Below are 27,801 nucleotides of genomic sequence, written 5' to 3'. Positions count from 1 at the left end.
ACCAATGTGGACACTCCTGCTCTGCTTACTAATTTTGTCGCCTATCCTGCCACCAAAAAGTAGGGTTTGGACATAGGAGTGGGCATCTCCACTAGTTGGAGCTGCTCAAATCAGCATAACACAAGGTGCGAGCGTTTGAGGCTCACTGCCACGTGTTGCTGTTCCTACAAGGGGGAGGTGAGAAGGAACTCCACCCAGAGCAGGCTTTGTTTCTGACCTCTGAGTGCACAAAGGTTTTCACCCCATGAGATCAGAAACCTGTCTGGTGGTGGTAAGCTGGCAGGGACCAGTCAGCCAATGAACTAGGAGCTGTTCATTTTTCAGGGGGCATCTCAAAGATGCCCTTTCAGTGTATTTTGTAATAAATACGACACTGGCATCAGTGTTGGTTTATTATGTTGAGAAGTTTGATAACAAACCTTTCAGTCTTCAGTAAAGCCATCATGGAGCTGTGGAGTTTGTGTTGACAAACTCCCAGCCCATGTACTCAAAATGGCTTCACTGCACTTACAATGTCTGTGAATGGCACAGACACTGTAGGGGCATATTGCTCATGGAGCTATGCCCTCACCTGTGGTATAGTGCACCGTGCCGTGGAGCTCTAAGGCCTGCTAGAGGGGTGACTTACCTATGCCACAGGCAGTGTTGTGCAGGCATGGCACCCAGGAAGGTGTGCCATGTCGACTTTTAGGTTAGGTACACCACAACACATAGCCTGCAATGCAAGTGTGTATGTGTTTAGTGTTGGGTCCTTTAGGGTGGCACAATACATGCTGCAGCCCTAAGGGACCCTCTGTTCATAAGGCCCAAGGTACCTCTGATACCTTATACAAGGGATTTGTATGTGGGCCAGAGGCATGCCATAGGTGGTAACAATGGTACAGTTTAGGGAAAGAACACAGGTGCTGGGGCCTGGTTAGCAGGATCCCAGCACATACACAATCAAAGGGCATCAGAAATCTGGCAAAAAGTGAGGGGGTATTGCAACAGAAACCCACTTTCCTACATCTGACTATCAGTTTCTGAAAATACACCTATTTTTCTATCAAATACCACTTACCATTTTGGGCAAACACTTCATTTTCTAGATTAAAAACCTTTTCTGCAAATATAGATTTTTCTTTCAAAACATCTTTTAATTTTTAGTATGTACACCGCACAAACATCAGCTTGCATCTTTATCAAGTACTCAAATGTACAAATGCCTCACATGGACAGATTCTGCTTAATATGTCCAGGTATTACAATCATAAGCAATGGATGATTGCCATAACACAATGGATGTCTGGGATATGCGAATAATGCCCACCATCATACCATGGCCTCCCTTGTGACGAGCATTGACAACATTATGGCCCAGATGCCCACGTTATTATGTGAGATGTGACCACCAGTTTATCAGGGATGGCTAAAATTAGATCAGTGATGCTCTTAAAAAGTCTGTGATGGCTGCCATTAGGCCAAAGCTCCACCAAGAATGCTATAATTATATAAAGGATGGCTATTATAATTCCATCCCCACTATTATTCTGTGAATGGATACAGCTGTGCCAGAGGGGAACCACTTATGATGGGGTATCATATACTTTTGGGGGTTAATAACACCAGGCATACCTTTATGGATCGATGCTGTTTATTGGGGACGGACAGAATAGCAGAGACACGCACACACACACGCATATAAAAATATGCGCACACAGATGCATGTACTTGAGGCTTTTAATTGTCTCGGCTTTGGATCCAGACCCTGCTCTCCTCAGGTCCTGGATTGATCTTGCACCCATCTCACATATTTTCACTCTGGCTCCTACAGTCCCTCACTTAAGGAAGTCCACACTTCCTACTGCTGAAACTTTTCTTGTCCATCGTTCATACTCAGTGTGACTAGCCAAATTGCAGGCGCTGCTTTAGCAATCTCCTTTTGACTTTACTAGATTGAGTGGGGTCAGAAGGTATTGTGTGACAGACTCTGTGGGCTGACAGTGTTTGAATGTTAACATAAGACTCTGTTACTGGTTTGGCTGTCTGTCACTCTAAGGACGTTGAGATGAACAGTACTGCCTTCTTTGATAAGCACATATCCTCTGAATTACAGCAAACCTATTTGCGATCACACCGAATTATGCGAGGCGCATACCCCAGCTTTTAGTGCTATTTTCTTAGTGCAAAATGCACCTTCATGTTGAAAATAAACCAGAGGATTCATTCTTTGCTTAAAAAAATAGCGATAAATGCAACAGAACACGAACAGCAGCAGCTCTCCGTGCCCGCTACGTTTGTTGTTCCTGTGCTCCCAATGTAGGATTTGTGAGCTCCTGATTACACGAAGGGGAGCAACTTTACACAATTTATCATCAAGAGTAACACAAAATTTCCAATATGATTACGATTACTCCAGTGTCATTTTCATTTTTTCCAAGCCTTATTCTGCTGAAAGCCATTTAGAAGGTCTTTCATGTCGGCCTGAGATGTACATGGCTTTGGGAAAGATTTATTCAGATTCTTACTTCATCTCTGCCTCAGGAACGTTGCACCTGTGGTCAGTGAGTGTTCCGATCAGTATCGGACTCCTATTACCATGTTCAATTTTTCAGTAGCTTGTGGCAACAAAAGGTCCATTTTGTGGCCTGCCATATATACATCCTGAATCTTCCCAGGATTAAAAGTCCTGGTCCGTTTAGCTAAATTGTATTCACAATATCAGAAACTATAAGGTGTGTTTATCAGGATGTTTGAGTCACTGTTTCTTATGAGGGTGGTTGGAGGAACAACTTATCTGAGTGAACAAAATGTTTTGTTAGGCCTGTATGTATCACATGAGGCAATATACTCATACAAAGAAATAAAGGTAAACAAATGGAGACTCTTTATCTTTAGTGCCTCTTTAGATGTGATTTATGCTAAACATGCATGTGAATGCAGGCAGAAAAAAAGTAATCCTGTTTTTCTTTTCTTTCACTTTTTTGTTGCTCATGGACCATCTTTTTGTTTTATAATGTTGATCATCCATTCTCATATCTCATTGTTTTAATTCATTTTCATGGGCAACTGTTGTGCTTTGTCTGCTGCCCGACCTGGCCTACAGCTCACACTCTCATTCTCCAATCAGGACGGCGGCCTAACGGAAGAGCCCACTTCTTCACCATTTTTGCCTTCACCAAGCCTGAAGCTCCCCCATTCAAACAGTGCACTCCCAAATCAGGCCCTGGGCGGGATTGCCACAGGGCTGGGCATGCAAAACTTGAATTCTTCTCGACAGGTAAGGCTAGGTTGCAAGAGGTTAGTTTAACCACCTCTTTTTCAATCCCTATGATTGGCTGTGGGTGGATGAGAAAGTATTGACAGAGTGAAGATGGATGGTTGGAGAATGTTCACTACCTTTAGTTGTCAGAATGTATTCCTCCCTCCCGAGTTCAGTAGCTTGCGATACGACGGCTGTTCTCTCAAAAGCTGCAGATTCTTTTTCCATTAAAATCTTTTGCCAAGTGAATTTGATTTTGCTATCGTTTCTACATCTGGCTTTCACACCAAGTGCTCTTGCACGCTTACTCCGTTTCAGCATATGTTGACCGTATGCTGCCGTCACCCCAGACATTTATTTTGCATAGTCTTTCATCAGCCTAATCGATTTCTTACAAACACATGAATTAGAATATCCTCTTACACTGGACTGGGATTTCTCTGTAAAATATTATCCATAACCTTTATAAAACGAACACATTTATTAAAATCGTGTTTGTGCCCAGCTCTCCTTGTATCGTGTAGTTCCTATAAACCTATATAGGATCTGCATGTTTAGACAACATATACTGTAGGATTGGAGTCCGACTGAATCTGGACACCCCTACCGGATATGTCAGCCTGTATACCAGCTAGCTCACAGTGCTACTAGAAACTCCACTTATCAAGGAGAGAATAGTTCTTGGCAACTATCGAACATGACAACACAGATCCCTCAGGATCGTGGAAACAGTGTACTACTTTTCACTCAGTCACTCGTGCTCACTTTGTCGGAGAGAGATACACAGAATAAATCGTGGGGGCGTTTCTCAATAAGCATTTATTGAACTAGCATCATTTGAGTGTAAAATAGATGTGCTGAAACAATCAGACAGTAACAGATATAAATGATTATGAGCACTAACAGAGTAAAAGCATGGTAGATTTCTACCATTGTGCTAAAGCAATGAATACAGGCCAGTATATAAAATACATGACCGTAAAATGCGTGCTCCTATGATGAGTACCTGACTAGATGTACCTAAGTGTACCTAGTTTATGCGTGGGTGTAAAGCCAAGAATCCCTCTTGGATAAAGTCAACCCCATTACCTGGAGTGAGGGACTGTGGGACCTTGTCTTGGTCTCGAGTTGGACACCCCGCAAAGGATGTTAGACCACTGCGAGCTGGAGTATCTGCATGCAGGAGCTTCAGTGTCTCACGTCAGTTTGTTGGCATGAAAGTCCTTTTCTCCGCTGACTATCTCAGCAAGAGATGCTGTATATATATCCAAAGTGGTACACCCAGGGATATGTCGTGTTGGACTGGGATGACGGAAGGAATGACCCTTATAAGTCGTTTTTATGCAAGAGATGGTAGGCTTGCTTGTCCTGCTGTGATTCCAAGAATCCTCCTGCATAATGAATGAGGCATAAGCTTTTCGGAGAGAACCCCATGTCATCTTTGGACATCACCGTAACTAGGTAAAAGGTCAGTACTAAGAATCGTTATGTAGTGCAATAGTAGGGAGAATATAGGTGAAGGGTTAGGCAACTACTTGAGCCTCTATTAGGGTACCTATATGGACATAACATCCACTCCTCATCCGACTGAACGTCATACTAAAAATTCTATGTACTGCTAAAACGTGGTACGCAAATCTATTGAAATAATACTTAAAGGAAAAATTTAAAAAAAAATGCTAAAAAAAAGTGCATGCGATAGAAGTGTATATATATTACAATAATATGGACTTGCAAAATGGCTGTGCAAACATGCCGATAATTAACTGTGCAGGGTTGTCGGTCTAGATGACCAAGGAAATGGAAAAGGGTACTTAGCACTAAGCACTTTAAAAATGAGGTCTAGACCACAGCACTCTATGGTCCAGTAGAAGGCTAGGAGTAGCCGAAACGCGTAGACCACTATTTGATGCACTTTAATTTGCACATGGTGTGTAAATAAAATATCTTGAAACTAACCTGCTGCAGTGCCGTGACTTCATCCATGAGGAATTGTGGTGAGAAGAGACGAAGTAAAATTTAGCGCGAGGACTGGAACGCGCATCACGGGCACTCTCGAGTGAGGTGGGGCGGTCGGAGTAGACGAATCCAGGAAGTGCGAGTTGGAGAACGAACGACCGATACCTCTGCTGCAACTACCGTGGCTCCACAAGAAGGCGTTTTGAGGATTCGCCGTGAAACAAGATTGTGGAAGATTGAAGCGGCGAAGAACCCGGTGGTGAGTGAACTGGCTGGGGGGTGTGTCTGTTTTCGCCTCGCCGCGTAGTGCGGCGGAGGTGGCGCTGGGGCGGGGTGAGACGGCAGCCTCCCGCCGGTGAGCGAACCGAAGGGTAGAGTAGCCGTGGCGCCAATGGGAGATTAAGCGGTCACACGGGAACAGTGAGAAATTACCGCAAAAGAAACCCACTGCCCATAAAATCGAACCCACGGTATAACGCACGAACGGTGCGGTGACTCAACAACAACCCGAAAAGGGACTGGGGAGAGAGGCAACAATCTAACTCTCTGAGAGATCCAGAACTCCTTAAAAGGACAGAGCAGCATATTGAGAACCAAACGACACAGGGTGTCTAGTAGGAGCAACAGGTACATGGGAAGTCAGCGAACCTTTGAAATCGAAGGAACTGACCCCAGAAATCAGTGAATGACACACCAGGCGAAAATAAAGCAACATCAACAAGAATAAATATAAGCCAACCCTGCACAGCGAGAAATGGCAGACAAGTCCAGAAATCGCCAAATGAGGGCGAGCAAGTTATTAAATGAGGACAACCCACCTACTACAATTGTAAGATCTAAAGGGAATGGTGGAGAAACAATAAAGGACAGAACGGCTTTGACCATAGTGAGAGAATTGCAATATCAACGCATTCAAGAAATTAATAAGTGGTGGGAGAAAACCACTCTCGAAAAATACATTGAATATAAGAGAATTCCACGAGGATTGAGAATCCTCATAATGCCCACCTTAAATGATCTAGATGTGGATCTTATCAAACTATGGCAGACCGACACGAATGAATGTTCCTTTAAGTTAATGAGAACTTTGATCATCCATGCCGAAAGGAAACTTGAAAAAATCACGAGCACAATAACGGCATTAGAAATTGAACTCGCGGACATCCCCACATCAGAAGAAAATAAGGAAATCGTTGAGAACATGGAAAAGAAGATATCCAAACATGAGATGGAGGTAGAAAAACGAAAGGCGAACAAATTCACCAGAGACCGGTTGGACTACATGAATGGGCGAATATATACGTTTGCACGTAAATACGACACCATGAGGAGTCATGTGGCCATGGACAAGAACACGGACACAATAACGGAACCGACTGAGGAAGTGGACAGCTCTGAAGTGAGCTCAATTGAAGGAGAATCTTCTAGCACACCTCTGGATTTTCGGGGGGAAATACAGTTGGCACATATGGTCACGCGACAGAGAGGGAGAGGCAGAACAAATGCGTGGGGAAGGGAACAGAAACCACCAAAGAAACCCCCGGCACATCAAGAAACAGAAGGGGTGGAAAAAGGAGCCAAATCAAAAAGAGGCAAAGGAAAGCAAAAGTAGCAATGAAGAAAATGATGACATCTGACAACATAGTGATAAATCTTTCAAGCAGGAAATTATCAGATGTCCAACTAAAACTACTAAATAGAGGTCTTTCATACTGCCCCACGAAAAACATGAGCATACCAAACGCACGCATTGACCTATATAAATTTTGCCGCAAAGTAAAATTAAAGAAATACTTTGCCGAAAAAGACCATAGGAAAACAAATATCCCCAAGACAAAAATATCGATGTCTACTGTCATACAAAAGGACCTACCAGCCATGATAACTTTAACATCTATCAAGGAAACTCCTTCAGCCAGTCAAAAAGACAATACCATTTCACCTCAAATGGAGGTCGAGTTCTGTGACACACTGGGTATACCGACAAATCTAGGAGGTGAAAGTGGTCTGAAAAGATGTTCAAGGTTTTGTCCACAACTACCACCGGGCAAAAAGATGGACTTGTTCCATGAAATAATGGTAGAAGAAATAACCAAAATCGCGGATAAATCTGTTAAGAAAAAGAGACAAAATCTCTCACCACAAGAATACACAGCCATGTCAGAATTAAAAAATGACATAACTATCATAATTAAATCATCTGATAAAGGTGGCAACCTAGTGGTACAAGATGTATCATCCTACATCGAGGAGGCCAACAGGCAACTCAACAACCATGAACATTATGAACAGTTGACAACAAGTCCAATGGAAGAATGGACTAATGAATACCATTCCCTACTGTTGGGTTAGAAAGAAAGGGGCCTAATCGATTTTGATGAATACTGTTATTTGAAGACAGAAAATCCGATTGTTGCTACAATATATTTCCTGCCTAAGGTTCATAAATCCCTCGTACGACCTCCAGGAAGACCAATTGTAAGCTCCATAGGGTCATTGCTAGAATCAACATCGAGATTTATAGACATTTTTTTAATGAACTATGTGATAGCATTACCCTCTTTTCTAAGGGACACAATGGATTTCCTTAAGAAAATCTCAGAAAGTGAATGGAAACCAACTTATCTGATGGCAACTATTGATGTTGCCTCCCTTTATACTTCAATACGCCACGAGGATGGCTTAAAATCCATAAGGGATGCACTAGGAACTCGCTCAGTGAGTCTTCTGGAACATACAGCAATGCTAATGGATATGCTTCGCTACTGTCTAACACACAAAATTTTTCTGTTTTTGGGGAAAATGTATCTCCAAAAGCAGGGAACCGCAATGGGGACATCATTTGCGCCCACCTATGCAAACCTCCTGATGGGGGCGTGGGAAAGTGAGGTGGTGAAGAAAGAGGAGGAAAATACAAATGGATCCAGAATCATACTTTGGTGTCGTTTTATAGATGACTTGTTCATCATATGGGAAGGTGACAACAGCTCATTAGAACAATTTATCGAGTCCCTAGTATTGCTTACCGGAAAACCTCTTCTTTAAGAGATATCTTAACGCAAAGCCATCTTGAGTTCAGAGAACCTGATAAACGAACCTGGCTAACAGCTCCGGGGTTTTGGAAGTGCTACAAGTGCAAAGCCTGCGAACACGGCCTGAACATCAAAGAGTACAAATTTAAAGTGGCAAAATGGAGAAAATAAGGGAACACATTACATGTGAATCCAAATGTGTGATCTACAAACTACAATGTCCATGTGACAAATCTTACATCGGGAGCAAGATCAACAAACTGAAATTAAGAATATTGCAACATCTGAGGGCAATCAAGAACAAAGACCCGAGCTACCCGATGGCCACACATTTTGCCAAGTATCATCAGAGCAACCCGGCCCTATTGAAATATTCAGGAATCAAACAAAGTAAAATTTCGGAGAGAGGTGGAGATCGAACTCTTCAACTCCGGAAACTTGAATCAAGGATGATTTTGGGCATGGGAACAGAGGTCCCATTTGGGCACAATCTGGATGCGGAACTTTTTGTACATCTTTACAATGGAGCAACAGGGGAAAAGAGAACTCCGATTCACAGAACATAGAAAGAACAGTGTAAATAGTGTAAATGGGTGTGTGGGAAATTGAACATTGAAAGAATGGATCAGCCAGAACTTGTCACACCAAGAAAGAATTGTTTGAACTTTTTTCAAAAATATCTCTTTTCTTAGCACCCCAGGTTTTATACGGAAACATTATGAATCATTGTTACTTAAAGGACAATAATGGAAATAACATGAAATGAATGGGTGGTCAGAATATGATCAAAATGAATCTGTCTTGTACTTTACATGAATCTGGAAGGGTCAACTACATCACCCAATCTTAGAGGGCCACTATACTAAAAATCACAAATGAATGAGTATGTATACAATCCTAGAGAAACCGTCTTGTATAGATTGAAATTTAGTGTAAATAGTGTACATATATACATACGAAGTGAATTAGAAAATGGCCTTAAGAATGTGTTATAACATAATTATGTTTAGAAACCTTTAATTTGAAAGTGTACTTTACAGAATATTTGAAGGAACAATGTTCTTAGAATTTGCGAGAGCAATAACACGTGTAAATAGACCTGGAATGCTTAAAATGTCAAATTGAAAAGATTGTAGATTTATATATACTATTATCTGGTTTTGACAAACTTGACTAGAAACAGAGTACTTTACAATAATATGGACTTGCAAAAATGGCTGTGCAAACATGCCGATAATTAACTGTGCAGGGTTGTCGGTCTAGATGACCAAGGAAATGGAAAAGGGTACTTAGCACTAAGCACTTTAAAAATGAGGTCTAGACCACAGGACTCTATGGTCCAGTAGAAGGCTAGGAGTAGCCGAAACGCGTAGACCGTTATTTGATGCACTTTAATTTGCACATGGTGTGTAAATAAAATATCTTGAAACTAACCTGCTGCAGTGCTGTGACTTCATCCATGAGGAATTGTGGTGAGAAGAGACGAAGTAAAATATATATATATATATATATATATATATATATATATATGTATATATATATATATATGTATATGTATATATATATATATATATATATATATATGTATATATGTATATATGTGTATATATATATGTATATATGTATGTATGTATATGTGTGTATATATGTATGTATATGTGTGTATATATGTATGTATATGTGTGTATATATGTATGTATATGTGTGTATATATGTATATATATGTGTATATATATGTATATATATGTGTATATATATGTGTATATATATGTGTATATATATGTGTATATATATGTGTATATATATGTGTATATATATATGTGTATATATATATGTGTATATATATATGTGTATATATATATGTGTATATATATATGTGTATATATATATGTGTATATATATGTGTATATATATATGTATATATATATGTATATATATATGTATATATATATGTATATATATGTATATATATGTATATATATGTATATATATGTATATATATGTATATATATGTATTTATATATATATGTATATATATGTCTTGTTTAAAATTCCAAATTTGGTTGTTTTTGAAAAAGGCAGAATTTTCCCAGCACACGATGAACCAAATGTTTGTGTCCTGGCTGGAAGACGCAACATCACTGTTGCCTGCAATCGCAGACGACGGTCCCTGCAACACCTTGCAGATCAGGTCAAACGAGCACAGAAGTTCCTCGGTATTCACTACAGCAGTTGCCTGGGATGTACTAGTGTCATCCGAGGCCTGAGTATTTGTTGAGGAGCCGGTATCCTTCCCAACAGGAGCTGAAGCATCCCATGGTAGCTCTAGGAATGCAGACATCAACATTGGAAAAGGCTAAGGACACTGCAGAACATGGGCTGTTATCAGGTCCAGTGAAGTATCAACGTCCGCTGGCACAATTGTTGGAAGTGTTAGACAGAGGTCCCGCACGCATTCTTGTCCGCAGAACAGGCATCAGAGGAAAGCCAGAATACAGTCGATCCAGACTGGTCTAAATGACAAGAACCAAGACTCGCTTAGTTCTCGAAGATGAGGTGTGCCTCGATGGATTACCATGCGACCACGGTATTAGCGCTGCATGAGCCTGAATTCCACCTCCTCTGTGACTGTGATGTCCATTACGGAGCAGAAAAGGGCAATCAGGATAGCTGCTATTAAAAACAGGATCAGAGGAAACCCTCCAAAAATGCTTCCGAATACGGAATGTATAAAGTCGGGAACAACCCCGTGGATTTTCTGAAAGGTGCTTAACAGACCAGACCTATGGCCTTAAATAGGTGGACAGTATCCGTCGTATCAGACATGTTAAAGATATGTTGTACCATTTTTGTGAAATGGAAAGGGCAGTTTGTTCATATCAGTGCATGTATTTCAGCCGTGGACTGTGCAACCTGGCGATCATACTTTTCTCGGGCGGAGGTTACGGGCGCGGCTTGCTGTCAAAGCATGGCTTTCATTCTCTTCAGAGTATCAAACTGTAATAAGGAAACATTCAGTGAAGGCCATAATGGCACCTCCCTGATTGAGTGGGTCGATGGAACCAATACTTGCATACAGCAAGTAATCCTGGAGTTTACAGTGACAAGATATGTGATGCCCGGGAGCATCCCACAACAACTTTGATCATTCAGCATCAAGTAACTCCCGTTTGAAAGTAACTCGAACACCTTTTTAATCACGGCAGCTGGAGGACCATTCAAGTGACCGGATAAGTTAGCAAACAAACCATTACAGGCCTCAAGAAGCATGATATCCTGGCATATAAGAGATCCACCTCAGGAATTCTCACAGTTGCTACTGCTAAGAAACACTTGTGTCCTCATTTCCCAAGATTCCTTGATAAGTTCCTTTCCCATCGCTTCATATCTGCCTGCCTGGTGGTTATGTTATGTTATGTTATTTATTCTTGTAAAGCGCAATGTTACCCTGGGGTGTCCTGGCGCTGAGAACTGGGTTGCCTGGGAGAGCGGTAGACTGTTATTGAGAGAAAAAACAAGTTTTCAGACCCTTGCGAAAGGAAATTAAATTAGAAGCATTTCTTAATTGGAATGGGAGTTTGTTCCATGCTTTCGAGGCACAGTGAAAGAAACTTCTGCCTCCCCAATTTGTTTTCTTGAACATGGACTAGTTTAGAACTATAAGAACGCAAGGTTCTACTAGGAACATACCATGAGAGTATGCTTACGAAACTCCGGGCCAATACCATTCACTGCTTTAAAGACCACAGAAAGGGCCTTAAACCGAGATCTCAGTGGGATGGGGAGCCAGTGTATTTTCCTCAGCTCACCTCTAACCGAGGCAAACCTCACCGTATCGATAGTAATCTGACTGCCGCATTCTGGACCAGTTGCAACTTGTACATGTGTTGTTTCTGTACATTAAGATAGAGACTGTTGCAATAGCTCAGACGGGACAAAATCAGGGCCGTAACGGCCATCCTTACGTTGCTGGCTGAGAGGAAGAGCTTGATTTTTTTTTTTTATTCTGAGGACCATGAAACAGGATGAAGTCACCTGGTTCACTTGGTACCCCACAATGAGTTTGTTATCCACTAGACTCCCAGATTCTTGGCTTTCCTAGAGGGTATTGGACAGGATCCCAGCTCTACCGGCCACCAGTACGGTGTCCAAACCCAGGAAATGTTGCCGAACTTTATCACCTCAGTTTTTGCTGAATTAAGCTTTAGACAGTTGGCTGACATCCAGATGGAAATGGAGCTCATACATTTCTGAAACCTTTCCCCTGCCTCTCTTTCCGCTCCCTCCATAAGCGACAACACAATCTTTGTCATCAGCATAGGAGGTGAGCTGGAACCCAAATGACCGGATGATATTAGCCAATGGGGCCACATAGATATTAAAAAGGGTAGGGCTCAAAGATGAACCCCTGTGGCACCCCACAAGGAAGCGAAAAGGGGTCAGACATTCCCATTGAGATCCACGGTCTGGGACCTATCTGCCTATCTGGTGGTGGTCTAGGCAATACAGAAACTGGAAAGTTGTGGCCAGTAGTGTTATATGGCCATGGATTAACCATTCAGTGGATGGTGACTGTCACAGTAAAAGGTAACTTGTCCAGTTTTTCAATACGCAGCATTATATATTTTACTCGCCTTTGTTAGCTGCTTTTTAGATTGTATGCAAAAAAGTGACGTACAGTTGATAAATCATCATGCCACATAACCAGCACACAAAGATTGCAGCGTCCAGCTTAATAGCATAATAGAATGTAATTGTGATAGTCCGTGTTGGTGTATGGACAAGTCCAGTTCTAGTGTATCTATTGCAGAAGATACAATGTTGCCCAGTGAATAAATCCTGGATGTTAATGTAGTCAGACCGTTGTCAACTACTGCTAACGCCTTATCTAGGTTAATCTCATCTATTTCACAAAGTCTCTCTGCAGCTTCTTGTTGAGAGATTGTCCAGATTTCATTATAGACCGCGTAATAGAAACGTTTGTAACGTGTCTTTCGGGGAATTAGTAAAAAATCCCTTAGATCCACCTCATCTGAAAGTAAGGATAAGTGCTGTTTCACCTGGGATAGTGTTGAGCTTTTTAGCCAATGAAGGCACAACTTCCCAACACTGTATGATGTCACTATCCGAGGATGTTCTCTTTGTACATATTGTGGGTCTGTCCTATCAATAATAAAGTGAGACCAAAGGGGATGATGGACGGAGCGTTTGAGCAAATCAAACACTCACCCCCAGTCAACTGACCTGGGTTTAATCCATCACCATTCTTTAGGTCACTCCACCACCCCAGTTCAGACATGGCCATATGCAAATCAGTCTGACCCTGTGCCTTATGGAAACAGTCCCGCCCGAACTGCCAAGCCATGTCTTCCCTGGATCGGAAACAAGCATCCTGGGACCGGTTTCGGATTCATAATCCTCATCAGCCAGGCTATCTTGAATCCAGTGGTAGAGTGAGCAAGGGACCCACGTCTGGGCAACGCTGCCAACTTAGGGCGAACAAAGCGATACCAAAGGGGATGATGGATGGAGCATTTTTCGAGGACCTAGTAAAAAAATCCCTTAGTTCCACCTCATCTGAGAGTAAGGATAAGTGCTGTTTCACCTGGGATAGTGTCGAGGTTTTTAGCCAATGAAGGCACAACTTCCCAACACTGTATGATGTCACTACCCCTGGATATTCTCTTTGCACATATCGTGGGTCTGTCCTATCAATAATAAACACTTCGGTGGTACCCTTGAATCTTGATTGACATCTGTTTTTCTGTATAGGACAAACTAACCACCCCTTCCAATTGGGGTCTGATGTATTGTACTGCATGATGTAATCTATTGTATCCCCTCCACTTGGTGTAAAATTGATGTTTGAATTTGCGTGAAACCGGGGTGTGCGCAAATCCTTATTCTTGGCTAGTCTAAGACAGGAAGTCTGTTGCACAGTTTTATTCAGAAATATCATCTGTTGCGGAATGAGGCATGCCTGCTTCTGTTCCTGGAACTTGTCATTCTTTTGAACCCCAGACCTATTTTGTGTCTATAGTGTCCTTCCATAAGTCGAAACCCTGTTCAGACAGTTGGGCAATAAAGGATGCGGAATAAATATGTTTAGTGTAGTCAGCATATTTTCCTGTGCAGGCGTATGTTAGTTCTTATAGTAAAATGAGGTCGGGTCAGAAGTGTTAAACCCTGAAAAATATAAAAATTTCTATGCAACCGTTTTCAAACTACCCTTAGGTGGTGTCGGGCAAGGTTCCCATTGGTGGTAAGGAAAAACATTACTTGGCATACTGGATTTGTGTAAAAAGTGATGACCATAATGACGGTAACACTACATACTATCAAAGTCAGATGTGTCTTCTAACATTTCATTGTTAGAAAATGCAGCAAATTTTTCTAAATCGGACAACATATTATTGATAGTTTCAAAATCCCAATAATCAGAACATGTACTGGAGGTAATATAATTGAGAGATATTTTAAACAAATGTGGAATATTCAAAAGTTCAGTGGAGCCAAATACATAATAATCAACTTTATCCCAGACAATACCATCAGGAATTGGAACAGCTGTAATGTTCATGGAAAAAAAGTCTATTTGTTCACGATGAGACGATGTGTGAGGCTTCAGGACCAAGTTCACATTAGATACTGCAGACCGTTCGGGGAGATATTTTCTATTTATCAGTAAGCAAAAAACAGTTACCACGTGTTGGAAAGTGCGTTCTTGGCAGGGGCAAATGTAGGTCCACCACTGGCAATAAGGCCACTAACACATGATAGGACCAAGCATAGATCTTAGAAAATTATTCCTATGCTCATTCCTTGGTAACGTGGTGGCGAGCAGACAGTCTTAACTTCAAAGACAGGTATGTAAAGCATTCAAAAACACAATTTCAGTAAATAATTAAGACACTTCGCAAAGAAAAATCCAACACCAATAAATAAAAATAGGTAATATTTTTTATCTTTTAAATGACCCCAAAACGAAAACTATTTATTTATTTTTAAAATGTATAAAGCGCAGCTTATACCCATGGGTGTCTTGGCGCTGTGACTCAGCTTATAGTCTCAGTAGGAACATTATCGGGATCCAAAAGTAATAGAATAAAGAGGGACATCATTGGTCGAACAACCAAGTCTTCAATGAGCTTTCTAAATTGAAACAGTGAAGGTGTAGATCTGATCGCCAGCGGAAGGGTATTCCATAGTCTGGCTGCGGTGTTCGTGAAACATCTGTCTCTCCAAGTGACAGTCCTAGTCCGCGGCACCATTAATTGGTGCGAGTGTTCGGATCTAAGTGGTCTAGTAGGGCGATAGAGGATGAGCTTCTGTTTAAGATACTCCGGCCCAAGACAATGTAGGGCTTTAAAGGTAAGGCAAAAGGTTTTAATTCTGATCCGATTTCTGACCGTTAGCCAGTGGTAGTTCCTGATTACTGGCTTAATCGGTTTGAATTTGGGAGTGCCAGACAGCAGCCTTGCCGCTGCATTTTGAATTAGTTGTAATTTGGCGACTACTCGAGATTGAGCATTTGCAAATAAACCGTTGCAGTAATCCAAGGATGAAAGTACCAAGGAACTCACCACCGTTTTCCCAGCATTCTCTGGAAGAAAAGGTAGAATTTTCCTTTAGAAGTCTGAGTTTATGGAATGCTGAGGATGCTATCTGATTAGCATGGCTAACAAAGTTCATTTTCTCATCAAAGATTATCCCTAGGTTCCTGACCTTCTGAACAGGGGTTGATAAGGCTCCAAGTAATGGAGGCCACCAAACTGAAGATCACAGAGGGGATACAATCCACTGTAGGAAACCAGTGTTATGCATTTTTAAAGTTTAGTCACTTTCTAGTGCTTAGAAACCAACAGTGCATCGTTTAGTCATTTCGTTTTCTCTGACAGGGGGACACCTTTAAAACTTGTTCTGGAGAATCTCACCAAATGTGCCGCCTTCCCCAGCAGGCGGGGTCCAGTTGGATCTCCTTCCTGAAGTTCTGCTTGCGGGTCCCAAAGTATCTAACACACAATACAAGGTTCTGGAATCTCCAAGAGGGTCCTTGAAAGTGTGAAACTCAATTCCGCAATCCACTTGAACAACACCCTTACAAATCCACTGGTACTCCAGGCTGGGAATTATTTGTGGGGATGTCCAGGTGAGCTCTGTTAACCTGTAGCTTGCAGGGAGTCTACTCTTTAGTCCTTTTGCAGCAAGGAAATCCACAGGGCTGCGGTTTCACTTGGTGCAGTCTTCAGAGGTCAGGCCATAGAAATCTTTGCACAGCAAAACTTCTCAGCAGGGCACTTCCTGCTTCAGTAAGTTTCAAGCAGCAGATCTGGAGGGCTCTGCCCCTTTCAGATACTTATTCAAAATACTCTGGGTCAAGCAACAGGTAACTTCTGACCAATGAGAGCAGGGTAACTCCTCATACTTATGACCACATCCTGTAGAGTGTGGCATTATTTTGTCCCAGAGTGTATCAATCTTCCAAATCCATAATGGCTGATTTTCCAGCAAGGAGATAAGAGCTGGCTAAACACACCCCCTGGGATGGCTTATCTCCATGGTCTCCCCTATTATCTGCACATACATTCCTTAAGCCTAGCCCTGACTCTGGGTCAAGAGTGTCAAAGTGAAACTGAAACCCAGGCTTCCCCTCTGCCTTTGAAGAGCATGGTCCACCCCCTGACTGGCATTCCATTAGACCAGCACACTGCCCTCCCAGCAGAGTGGTTAACCCCAGGGGTTCTTTATGACCTCTTCAAAGCATCCTGGCTAATTCACTTAACTCTGACCAATCAGGGTAGACCACTGGAAGGTTGAATTTGGACTTCCAAACAAGAAAGTCTTAACTTCTTGTATGTACACTTTAGGCGAAATTCAACAGCATAATATTGTTGGATTTTTCCCTGCCATTCTAGTAAGAGTTTGAAAGGTAGTTCTATCTCCTTCCTATTAGGATTTATTCTTTAATAACTCCCTGCCATGTTAACCTATGTGCCATGGGATTTGCAATGGGGAAAATGACTTGGGCCAGTTTTCTAGCACCAGCGGTTATAAAAACATATTTTATAAGTATTTCCCTCATTTCTGCAGGAACCCCACCCCCTGTGCAACTAGGGGAGACTTTAGGGGTTCTGAATCTGCAGAAATATTGCAGATCCTCCTTACCCAGTGCTCCTAACATCAAAGTCAAATTTGAGCAGCACTTTAACACAATGTGGGGTGTGAAATGTAAAATTTCACTTTACCCAGGCATATAAAAACTCATTTCATAAGGGTGTAACTTATAGATAACTGACCCCACACCCCTGGGATTCCCTGGGGGTTCCTAATATGCCAAGACATTGTAGGTTTTTCATTTTTTAATGCCCCTACCACCAAAGACGAGTTTGGGCACAATTTATGGTTTAAAAGCAGTCCTAGCACCCAGTGCTGCTTTTAAACTGACCTTAGGCTTCAGCAGCGCACCCATGCTGGTGCAGAAAAAGCTGTTGGCCTCTAAACTGCCACGCCTCAGGGTACTGGGGACTTCAAGGTAGTTTCAATCCCCTTCCCTATTATATGCTAGGGGCCTATGGGGTAGGTCATGCCAATTACAGGGGGTACCCCACCATGTACCCTAGTATATGTTTGGTGTTTTAACTGTACTGTAATGTGTACCTTTCAGCTCAGCACTGGCCCTTGGCCTGGTTATGCAGAGCCCAGGATCAGTCAAAATCAGTTACCATCAGCATCAGTCAGCAAAAAGTTGGGGTGTGCCCAGGGCACCGGATGACTTTGCAACACCAGGCCAATTCAGAACAGAAAAACCAATATTGCTGATATTATCCAGAGCTGGAGCTAAGGTGATACTAAGAAAGTCTTTTTTAGAAAAGTGGAAAATTCACGCATTTATTGCTTACGGGAAACTGGAACTGGCCTTGTCTCTGGTACACTGGGATCAAGAGAAAAGGTATAAAAATCAATGAAATAGCCAGATGCAGTTCAATCAGTCTTTGGTAGCTCGGCAGGTTTTGTTGAAACGGCAGGTGTCTATTGTCGAGAAATATAGAGGGAGACATCTGTGTTTGGCCGAATTTATATTGGTCTTTTATCTTTTTCTTGAAGCTCTCTTTCCAGTGGAACGAGTTACATTTCCTTTGTTGGAAATGTCATCACTTCGAATTGGTGACTCTTCGAATGTTATGAGTCTTTCTGTCTGTACTGCCTTAATGGTAGCAAGAGAAGAGCATCTGCTACCAAGGAGCACACAAGGCCTACTATTCAGTATTGGCCACATAGTGTGGCTTGATCAGATCAATGGAGGCAAACCTCTCTCCTTTGTTTCCGGCACGGGCGGGAAAAGTACTGTTCTTGTTCCTTCGGCAGCCAGGACAGGAACAGGCTTTCTGTATGATGGCTCAAATTATTTTTTCTCCTCTAACTTTTCTCTGACCAGATCTCTGACTTTAGGGATCCAGACAGGTGTTGCTGTGACTGATTTGACTTCCCCAGTGGCGGTGCGCTTGACCTGCACATTGATTAGTAGTGCTCAGGATTCATTTAGATCCTGTAAAACAGCCAAACATTTATCGATGTCAAATGGTTTTTCATCCGCCACTGTGCCTTCACAATCAATATCAGGTACCTACGAACTTCTTGGCAAATTGTTGAGGGCACATGTACACCATATAGGTGATTGACACAACTACCGCCCGAACCGAATACTCTTGCTGTTAAGGACTGCTTTAAGTCCCAGTTTTTCTTTTCCACGACCGAATTTCCCTCAAGATGGTACTGAGAGGAGTAATGCAGTGCTACACCCAAACCCTCCTTGGCTTCCCTGTAATCCCGAGAGCTAAACTCGGGGCCACGGTCAGAATGTAATGTGCCAACTGTGTATGTCCCTATAAAGACTCGCAAATCTTTTATAACAGTTCGAGCGTCAGCCGAGCGCAGAGGCCATACCCGTAGGAATCTTGTGCATGAATCCACTGCCACCAAGATATACTTGTAAGCCCCATCCAATTGTAGGGGGCCGCAGTGGTCTAGATAGACACACACTAGTGGTCTATCGGATTTTAGTAAAAGTGTCTGTGCTGGACACGCCACGGTGGAACCCTTCATCTGCTGACGATGCCCCATTTTAAGACAGATTTCTTGTCTGTTTTGGTAAGCCAGGCCACCAATAGCGCTGTTTCAATAATGAAACTGTCGCTGTAATCCCATCATGTGCAGAACCTAGACCCTTGTGTGCATCTAGTAAAAAACCCATTCTGCGATCTGCGTAATACTCTATCCCCACTCCTGGAATCTGAGCATATGGAATGTTGTTTGCATTTAACTTGTAGGAGTATTTGCGTGGAAAACCTTTTGGTAAGGCTGTGATGTTTTTGCATGAAGCAATGACAGCTAACATTATCTGTCCGTCCTTTGCGGCTTTAGCAGCCAATTAATTCCTTTCAACGTGAACGCCATCACTTTGATGACTCAGCTTGTGTATCACGTGAGCTCGTGGTAGCTCGTTTTTCAACTCCGCTACCCATTCCCATAGCATTTTATGCTTAATTGTGCCACCTTTTGAGTCTTTAAACCCATTTTGACCCCAGTAGTGAAGATATTCGTTGTATGACTGGACACAGTAAAAGGTATCGCACACGATCAGTGTGGGGAATTCCCAATCTCTATTTATAAGTGCCAGTAATAGGGCTTTTAATTCTGCCAGCTGAGCCGTGCAGAATCCTAGAAACTGTGTCTTCCTATCCTTGGGATGGAATTTGCCATCCCGCGTACGACCTTTTACAATCGCACAAGCAAAGCTGTATTGCGGTTTACTTTCTGTGGCTGGCTGAGCAGATCCGTCAGTGTAAATAATGTATTCATACTGATCTAGAGGCATTATTTCATTTGGGAGAGGATATTCTAGTTCATATTGCAGGGATGCTTATGTTTTTAGCCTTGGATCATATCTGTATTCTACATCCGTTTCAGTACGAGAATTAGCCCATTGTATCCATCTTGGATGTAAGGCTTTAGCATTAGGAACGCTAGCCGCCTGAACTGCTGTCAGTATTTTTTTCTGTAGAAGCAAAGCGCATTTCAGCGTTTGTGTACAAATGTGATTTGTAAGCTATGGGTTCTATTTCGCCTCCATTGAAAGTTATCACTAGATTGCGTACGTTTACGCGTCTACAAGTGTTATGAAGCTATCATGTCAGTTTGTAGGGAACGAAGGATATCTGTGTTCCTGTTTCCAAGGCCTAACCGAGAAATCAGGTCTTAAGTTGTAGAAAGATTGTATTCTTTCTGCTTAATCTAAAATGTATATACTGCCAAAGTTTAAAAATCCCGATATGGATTGTAAGTTTTTCAAAGATTTAGGCGGTTGGAGCAGCGCACACTTTTCTAAAAAGTTAGTTGCCAGGCTTTTTCCTTCACTTGATAACTCCTATCCTAAAAATAGGACATTGAGGTGGGCTATTTTAGATTATTTTAAAGTTGCATTTGTAACCCTCAGTGGCAAACACCAAAAGTATGGTGCTCACCCTTGTCAAGTGATCCTGTAAAATATCGCTCGTCAGATAAGTTTCATCTACATAGGACAATGCCTCGTTATCCGAATTCTGATGTAATTCTGTTACCCTCGCGCTGAATAGACAGGGGCTATTCTTATACCCTTGGGGGAGTCGACAAAATTGAGGCTGTCAACCTAGCTCTGAGAATGCTGTTAAGTACCTGCTTTCAGGCGGTATATTTTGGCAGAAAAATCCATTTGAGATATCCAGCGTTTTGTATTTTTTCTGCACAATTTTATTCATTAACGTGGCACTATGTGCATTCTGTACTGCTACTGTTTTTGTGCATGTGTCCAGATGTCTATAGTCTAAAACTAGACGGTATGAATTATCGGATTTCATTACAGGAAACAGAAGTTTATTCATTGGAGAGGTGAAAGTCTTTATTATACCCTGGTATTCAAGTTGATCTAAAATTTCCCTAACCTGTTTTTTTGCTTCTTGATTTATTGGGTTCTGTCTCTGTGGCGATGGAGTAGTTTTTACTGGGATTACATGGTGTGGTAACTCAGCATCCCACCCTACATGGTTGCGATAAAGTGCTGGAGCAAGGGCTACTGCCCACTCCTGTGCGTATGTATGGCTTAAGTATTTTGGAACGTGGTTAGATAATGATGGTAAAATTACTTTTTCTCCCTTTGGGCAATCCATTACAATTTCAGGCGGGCAATCTTGTTCAGCTAAAAGTATGTCATAGCCAAAAGTCAAGTTCTCCCTAAAGAGACGTTTAACTTTCCTGGGCTTGTCCCCCTCCATTTAGTGTGTTATCTCATGTAACCTATGTAGGACACTTACCTTTGTATCTGGTGTTTCCACCGTGATGTGCTCATTCAACTCCGCTGTCAACAGAAATTCCATCAGGTTCTGGTGAGCTATTGTTACTTCTGCTGGACTTTCTAGCATCGTCAGAGCCCATTCCCCGTTCAGTAGTTGAGTCCTCAGATTTCTGGGCATGTCTAACTTTGAGACCTGCTACTTTCTTCTTTTAAAATTGAGGTTTAGATTGTGGCTGGTCTTCTTTTTTAGAAGGGTAGCTTTAAGCGTGTGGCGTTTCTCTGGACTTTGTATGCTCTTGTCTGTGTTCTGACCATCCTTCTGTCTTGGAGTTTCTTGGTGAACCCTGAAAGGAACGAGAGGAACATGTATCAGTATACTGATACCGATCAGGTTTTTTTTTTATGTTGTGTCTAATCCTGAGATTGTATCTCCTGTCGGAGTTCTCCTGCTGAGATCCACCCATAGATAGAGATCTATTTTGTCTAATCTTTTAGTTTTTATTGTTAATATCCCATTTCTTCTTAGAAGAATCAGGTGTTGGCTTGGTGTTATCCTTCTCAGAACCACCCATCAGTTGATGTTTTGTTGCTGTAGCTCCCAAACTATCTCTGCCTAATTCAGCATAGGTGTCAGTGATAATTTTAAGTAATTCACTTTCCTGTTGTAAAGGAGTGAAACCCCACAGGCGTTAGCATATTGCCACTCCTGCTGCATCCCCTTTGATATTAGCTAATATGATAGCTGATACTGGAGCAAAATTACCTAATTAATTTCATCCCGAAGTTCAGAGCAGATTCTGCTCCATACTCGGTCTGTATTTGTCTTAATATGTCTGGTGTTAGTGCTAATTAAGGGATACCATGAGTTCTGGTATTTATGAGAGCGAAAACTGAAGTGAAACTGTGGGACCCAGTCTTGGTCTCGAGGGGTAACTCCCCGCAAGGGATGTTAGACCACTGCGAGCTGGAGTATCTGCATGCTGGAGCCTCAGCGTCTTGAGTCAGTGTGTCTGCATGGCAGTCATTTTCTCCTCTGACTATCTCAGCAGGAGATTATGTATATATACCCAAAGTGGTACCCCCTGGGGATATACCTTGGAGTGTCAAGTCGCACTGGGATGACTGAAGGCATGACCCTCATACATAGTTTTTATGCAGGAGATGGTAGCCCTGCTTGTCCTGCTGTGATTCCAAGAATCCTCATGCATAATGAATGAGGCTTAAGCTTTTCGGCCAAAACCCCATGTCCTCTTTGGACATCACCTTAACTAGGTAAAAGGTCAGTACTAAGAATCGTTATGTAGTGCAATGGTAGGGAGACTATATGTGAAGGGTTAAGTGACTACCTGAGCCTATATTAGGGTACCTATATGAAACAGAACGCTTGTAGTTTGAGTCTCCATTAAAGCCAGTTGTGTCGAGAGTCTTTGAACTCTTATTTCCCTAAAGGCAGCCACACCTCAGGTTTTTTTAGTTTTTTTTTTTAACTTCACGTCATGTGATGAGGATTATCTAATTGAACTCCGCTGTTTTCAGGTTTTCGAATGCATTTGCAGGCGTTTTAAGAAACAATTGCAATTAGAAACTGCTGGTTTGTCTCATACTATTTATATCACAGATAAGGGATTTTTGTCTTTTTTCAAGTGGATTTTCCACGCACTGCCTTACGCCTGTCCTTGTCTCTCTTGGGTGCAGTCTCTTGGTAACTTAGCCAGGAGAGTATCCAGTTTCTTTTGCAATTACTCTGATCAGGCCAAATGACTGAGTCTACACTTTACGGCTGGCATCGGCTGTACAAATTAAAGTATCCCTTAAATTGAGTAAACCAACCTCAGCAGTGATATTAAGGTGGAACAGTTGCTTGCTGTGCCTAAATCTGCCACCATGTGGATGCCGCTTTTTAAACTAGCTCTTTTTGTCCTTGAGGAAGCTATGCCCATCCCCACTGCCTAGTCTGTTATCTCATAAGTCAGTGGGAAAAGAGTACTCATACAGTTATCTCAGATATGCTAACTTTCTGTTGACAATCCCCTTGTTACTGATATCACCCTCATCATTGTAGGAGGCAGGCTAAATATATGGTGCACGCTTATTTAAGTGAAGCACCTTGCACTAATCCAGGCAACCCTTTTGGTGCTTTTAGTTGTCTTAGACACCATTGAAAGCTCTCTAAGTGGTAGCTATGGAGAGCAGCCTTTAGGCTTAGTTCAGAAAAGTGTTAAGCAGCTTGTTTTACTAAAAGTAATCATATAGTGTAGGTTAAACTAAAAAGAACCACACAGTGTAGTTACAAAAATAGTTATATTTATCATACAAACTCACTCACACATTTGTATATTTCCCAGATCAACACAATACACACACTATTTCAAATTGAAACTGGTAAGTAAGCACACATACACAGAGGTCTCCAGGGGGTGTCCAAACCATGTATTAAAGAAGTGGAATACGAACTGCGACCAAAGTCAAGACTTGGACCAGAAGACTCTGAAGGGGTGGGAACCCAAGGAACCGCCCAAGGTAAGTACCCAGGAAACCCACGGAGGCTGTGTGCAGAGTGGAATTACAGCTGCGTGCTCAATGCAAATCAATGGGAAAGTCGGAGTTCCAGTTTTTAAGGAGAAAGACCCTTCCCGATGGACCCTGAAGAAACCCCGTAGAAGATGGAAGGTTGGAGAGTCACCACACCAGTGGATACACCAGGAACCAGGATCCCTACAGCAGGGAAGACAGGTGCATAGGGGTGCTGGAGTTTTCTGCCCCCAACACAACAGCCGCAGGTAGGAGGAGGCATAGGCCGCCACCCTCAAAACTCGTGCCGCCCGGGGCAGACAGCCCCCCACCCCCTCCTTCCTATACCACTGACAATGGAGGACTTCAGTACAGATGCCACTGGCGAAGAAGGTGAAAGGGTCCGGTGGAATCCACGAATGGATTCTTGAAGAGAGATACCTGCAAGCAGTGGGGACAGAGTCTGTCACTTGGCAGGCACGGAAGACTAATGACCACCGATGACTGAAGATGTAGGAATGATGACGAGACCTTGTTGCTGCAGCTGTGAGGACCAGGTGACGCTGTGTAAAACCGGTGGCCGTTCACCAGTTGGTCAGTGTCCTGAGGTAGCAGCAACAAGCCTTGACAGCAGCAGCATATGTGGAAAACAAAAAAGGTGCAATATTCAGACCAGCAAGGTCCAAAGGACTGACCAAGAGCAGGAGAGTCAGACCATGCCCGAACAAGCAAGGTAGCCCACGGAAGCTAAAGAAGACCCTCAAAATGACCCACAGGCGAAAGGCACAGGAGTCTCAAGAAGACCTCGAGCAGCTCACCAAAGATGCAGGCCCATGGTGCATGGGATGCGTTGAGGACGAAGATCTTAGCAGGAAGAGATGCTTAAGGTTGAAGCTTCTTATAGCCCGAAGATCTCTGAAGGATAGAGTCAACAAGTCTTGGCAATGGCAAGTTATCCAGTATTAGGGGTGTCTTTCATAGATTCACATGCCTGAATCATTCCCCGTCGTCGAGACGGGAGCCTCCGGTACATAAAAAAGTAATGTCCTATAGACATACATAGAGAAAATAGGCCTAAGGGTCTCACCTTAGTAGCCTTTCTTTGTCCTTATGCAAAAAGGACCAAACTCTCACAGTCAGCCAATCAGCTCCGACCTCCCTCTAGAACCTTCCTGGGAGGAGCCTCAGTCCCTCAGATTTTCTACCGCACGTTGTGCTAGGGAGTCTCCAGCCTGAGCTCTTCTCAGGATTCCTTATAAATCATCTACTTTCCTTTGAAAGGTGAATCTTCATTCTACAATCTTCAAGGACTACTTCAGTAACACTTTGAGGCAGTAAGTGTTTGCTTTCCACTGCTTTCTTCGATGTCTGAATCCCAGAAGAAAGCCCTTTTCAGGGCCTGCTCTTCATGTGGGAAGAAAAGGCTCCATGTGGATGATAAGCATACCTTATGCTTATATTGCCTTTATCCAGACCACGTCCCTGCAGACTGCAAAATATGTAGGTCTTTCCCTAGAAAGACCGTGAGAGACAGGGAAGGCCGCCTTCTCATCTGGCTCGACAGACTCAAGGACAGAGACACTCTGGAATCTTCCGAAGGTAGTGTCTCTAAAACCTCAGCAGTCTCTCAAAAGAGGCCAAGGGTAACTTCCCCTGGCCCCTCAGACACCCCTACTAGGAAGACAGCCAAGAAGTCTTCAGAGGCAAGATCTACGACATCTTCTGTGTCTGTTAAGGATGCTCAGACTTTTAAAAAGCCTGCTCAGGCTTCTAGCAGACCTGCCCAGAGGACTACCTCAGTGACTACCACGGTGTCGACGACGTCAGCGTTGTCTCTTTCACCGTCGACGACAACATCTCCATCATCGTCATCGACAGGTAGACCTATTTCCTCCGTTTTACTACTGAAATCGTCGACGACAAAGACCCTGTCGACGTCGAAAACTACTCCGTCGACGAAAACTACGCCGTCGACGACGATAACGACGACGTCGACGACGAACCCACCACCGACAGCCCCGACGACGACAGCATCGACGAGTGCATCGACGACGACGTCGACGACGAAAACGTCGACGAGAACGACATCGACGACGGGCTCGCCGTCGACGAGTGCACCGACGACGTCACGGTCGTCGACGACCAAATTGCCGTCTACGGAGATTCCGTCGACGAGGACCCTACCGTCGACGAAGGACTCGTCGTCGTCGACGAAGTTAAAGACGCCGTCGACGGAGGACTCGTCGTCGACGAAGACGCTTCCGGACACATGGAAGAAAACCAAGCTCGTGGAGGTGTCATCCCTCACGCTACCACCGTCGACGACGCCTTCGACGGCTTCCACCTCCAGTCCTGCGTTGGGCAAGTCTACTAAGCCGCATATTACGCCGGAGACCACGTCTCCAAGCAAAGTGGAGATGCACCCGCCTAACGAAATCTTCCAGAGTGAAGACTCAGAAGAGGATGACCACCTGGGCCCCGCTACTTCCATCTCGGACCTACATGTCAAATGCCAAAGCACTGACGAGGAGGTAGAGGAATTCTCTTACCAGGCGCACTCCGTCCACACTAAAGTCAGCACGGAGGTTACCCCCATGATATGCCTACCTGCTGCTCTGGTGAACGACCTGAAATTCCTTGTACAGGATTACAAACAACGCTTCCCGGACGCTGACAGTAGAGATCAGCCGCCTATCGTTCCTAACCCAGCGGCAGCCCCAAAACCGTCTCGACCTCCCCCTCAGGCCCACCATGAGAAGATTCAACCTCAGGAGGTAGTGTCGTCAGACGAGGATGAGGAGGAGGAAGAATTGGAGGAAGGAGAGGTCCAGGAGGCCCACTCTTCCCATGATGAGGAGGATGAATATGTGGCGTCCTCACCAGCATCGCCCCAACCGCGCCATGCGGACTCGCCGCCGGTAGACATAGGCGGCTTCCATAAAATTGTGGAAAGAGCGGCGAAGAGATTCCATATGGCTATCGAATCCACAGAAACTGAATGCTTCCTACACGATTTTAAGGAGCAGACTCAAAAGACGACTAAATCTATTCCAATAATAGAATTTCTATGGGAACAAGGCAAGAAGATAATGCTGACGCCTGCTTCTGTGTCTGCGGTTGTTCCGCGCCTAGACAAAAAATACAAAGCCCCACTGTCTGCCTAAACGGGCACCCTAAACCGGATTCAGTGGTCACACAAGCGGCCCAGAAACACTCACGCAACCCTTCCTCCCCGCTGTCCGCTCCTCCGGACAAAGAAGGAAGAAAACTGGACACAATCGGCAAAAGGTTCACCACGACTTCGGCCATGACCGTCAAGGTAGCCAACTCCATTGCCTTGTTGGGGCGTTATAATCGCCAACTCTGGGAAGACATAGCCCCATATTTGTCAGACCTGCCGGACTCAGTCCATGGGGAAGTCCAGGCTCTACTAGTGGAGGGTCAATCTTCGGCAGCCGAAATAATAGACTGTGCTATCGATGCAGCCATGACTGGCTTTCGTCAACTTGCTGGAGCTGCGGTCCTACGCCGTCAAGGATGGCTTAAAGCGACGTCGTTCCGCCAGGAGGTGCAATCCAAGGTCTTGGACATGCCCTTCGATGGCCAGCACCTTTTTGGGTCCAAAATCGATGAGGCATTGCAAACCATGAAGAAGGACACGGATACGGCAAGGGCTCTGGGTACCTTACAGTCCCGGAACCAGTCCTTTCGAGGCAACAGATCCAGAGGAC

The 27,801-nt window shown here is 43.4% G+C and overlaps 1 protein-coding gene across 8 annotated transcripts in view; it reads left to right on the top strand.

The window, feature by feature from the left end:
- The window catches only part of TNRC6C (trinucleotide repeat containing adaptor 6C), a 992,178-nt gene that overhangs the window by 487,952 nt on the left and 476,425 nt on the right, over positions 1-27,801 (top strand). For 5 of the 8 annotated variants that reach the window (XM_078654625.1, XM_078654624.1, XM_078654628.1 and 2 more), the window contains one exon: positions 3,110-3,259. The exons of the other annotated variants lie outside the window; for them this stretch is intronic. In XM_078654625.1, coding sequence (XP_078510751.1) covers positions 3,110-3,259 — 150 coding nt within the window. The remainder of the gene's footprint in view (positions 1-3,109; positions 3,260-27,801) is intronic. 8 annotated transcript variants of the gene reach the window in all.

This window comes from Lissotriton helveticus, chromosome 7 (assembly GCF_964261635.1).
Source record: "Lissotriton helveticus chromosome 7, aLisHel1.1, whole genome shotgun sequence".
NCBI lineage: Eukaryota > Metazoa > Chordata > Amphibia > Caudata > Salamandridae > Lissotriton > Lissotriton helveticus.
The sequence above is the reverse complement of the archived record's forward strand: the minus strand, read 5'-3'. Positions and strand labels throughout refer to the sequence as shown.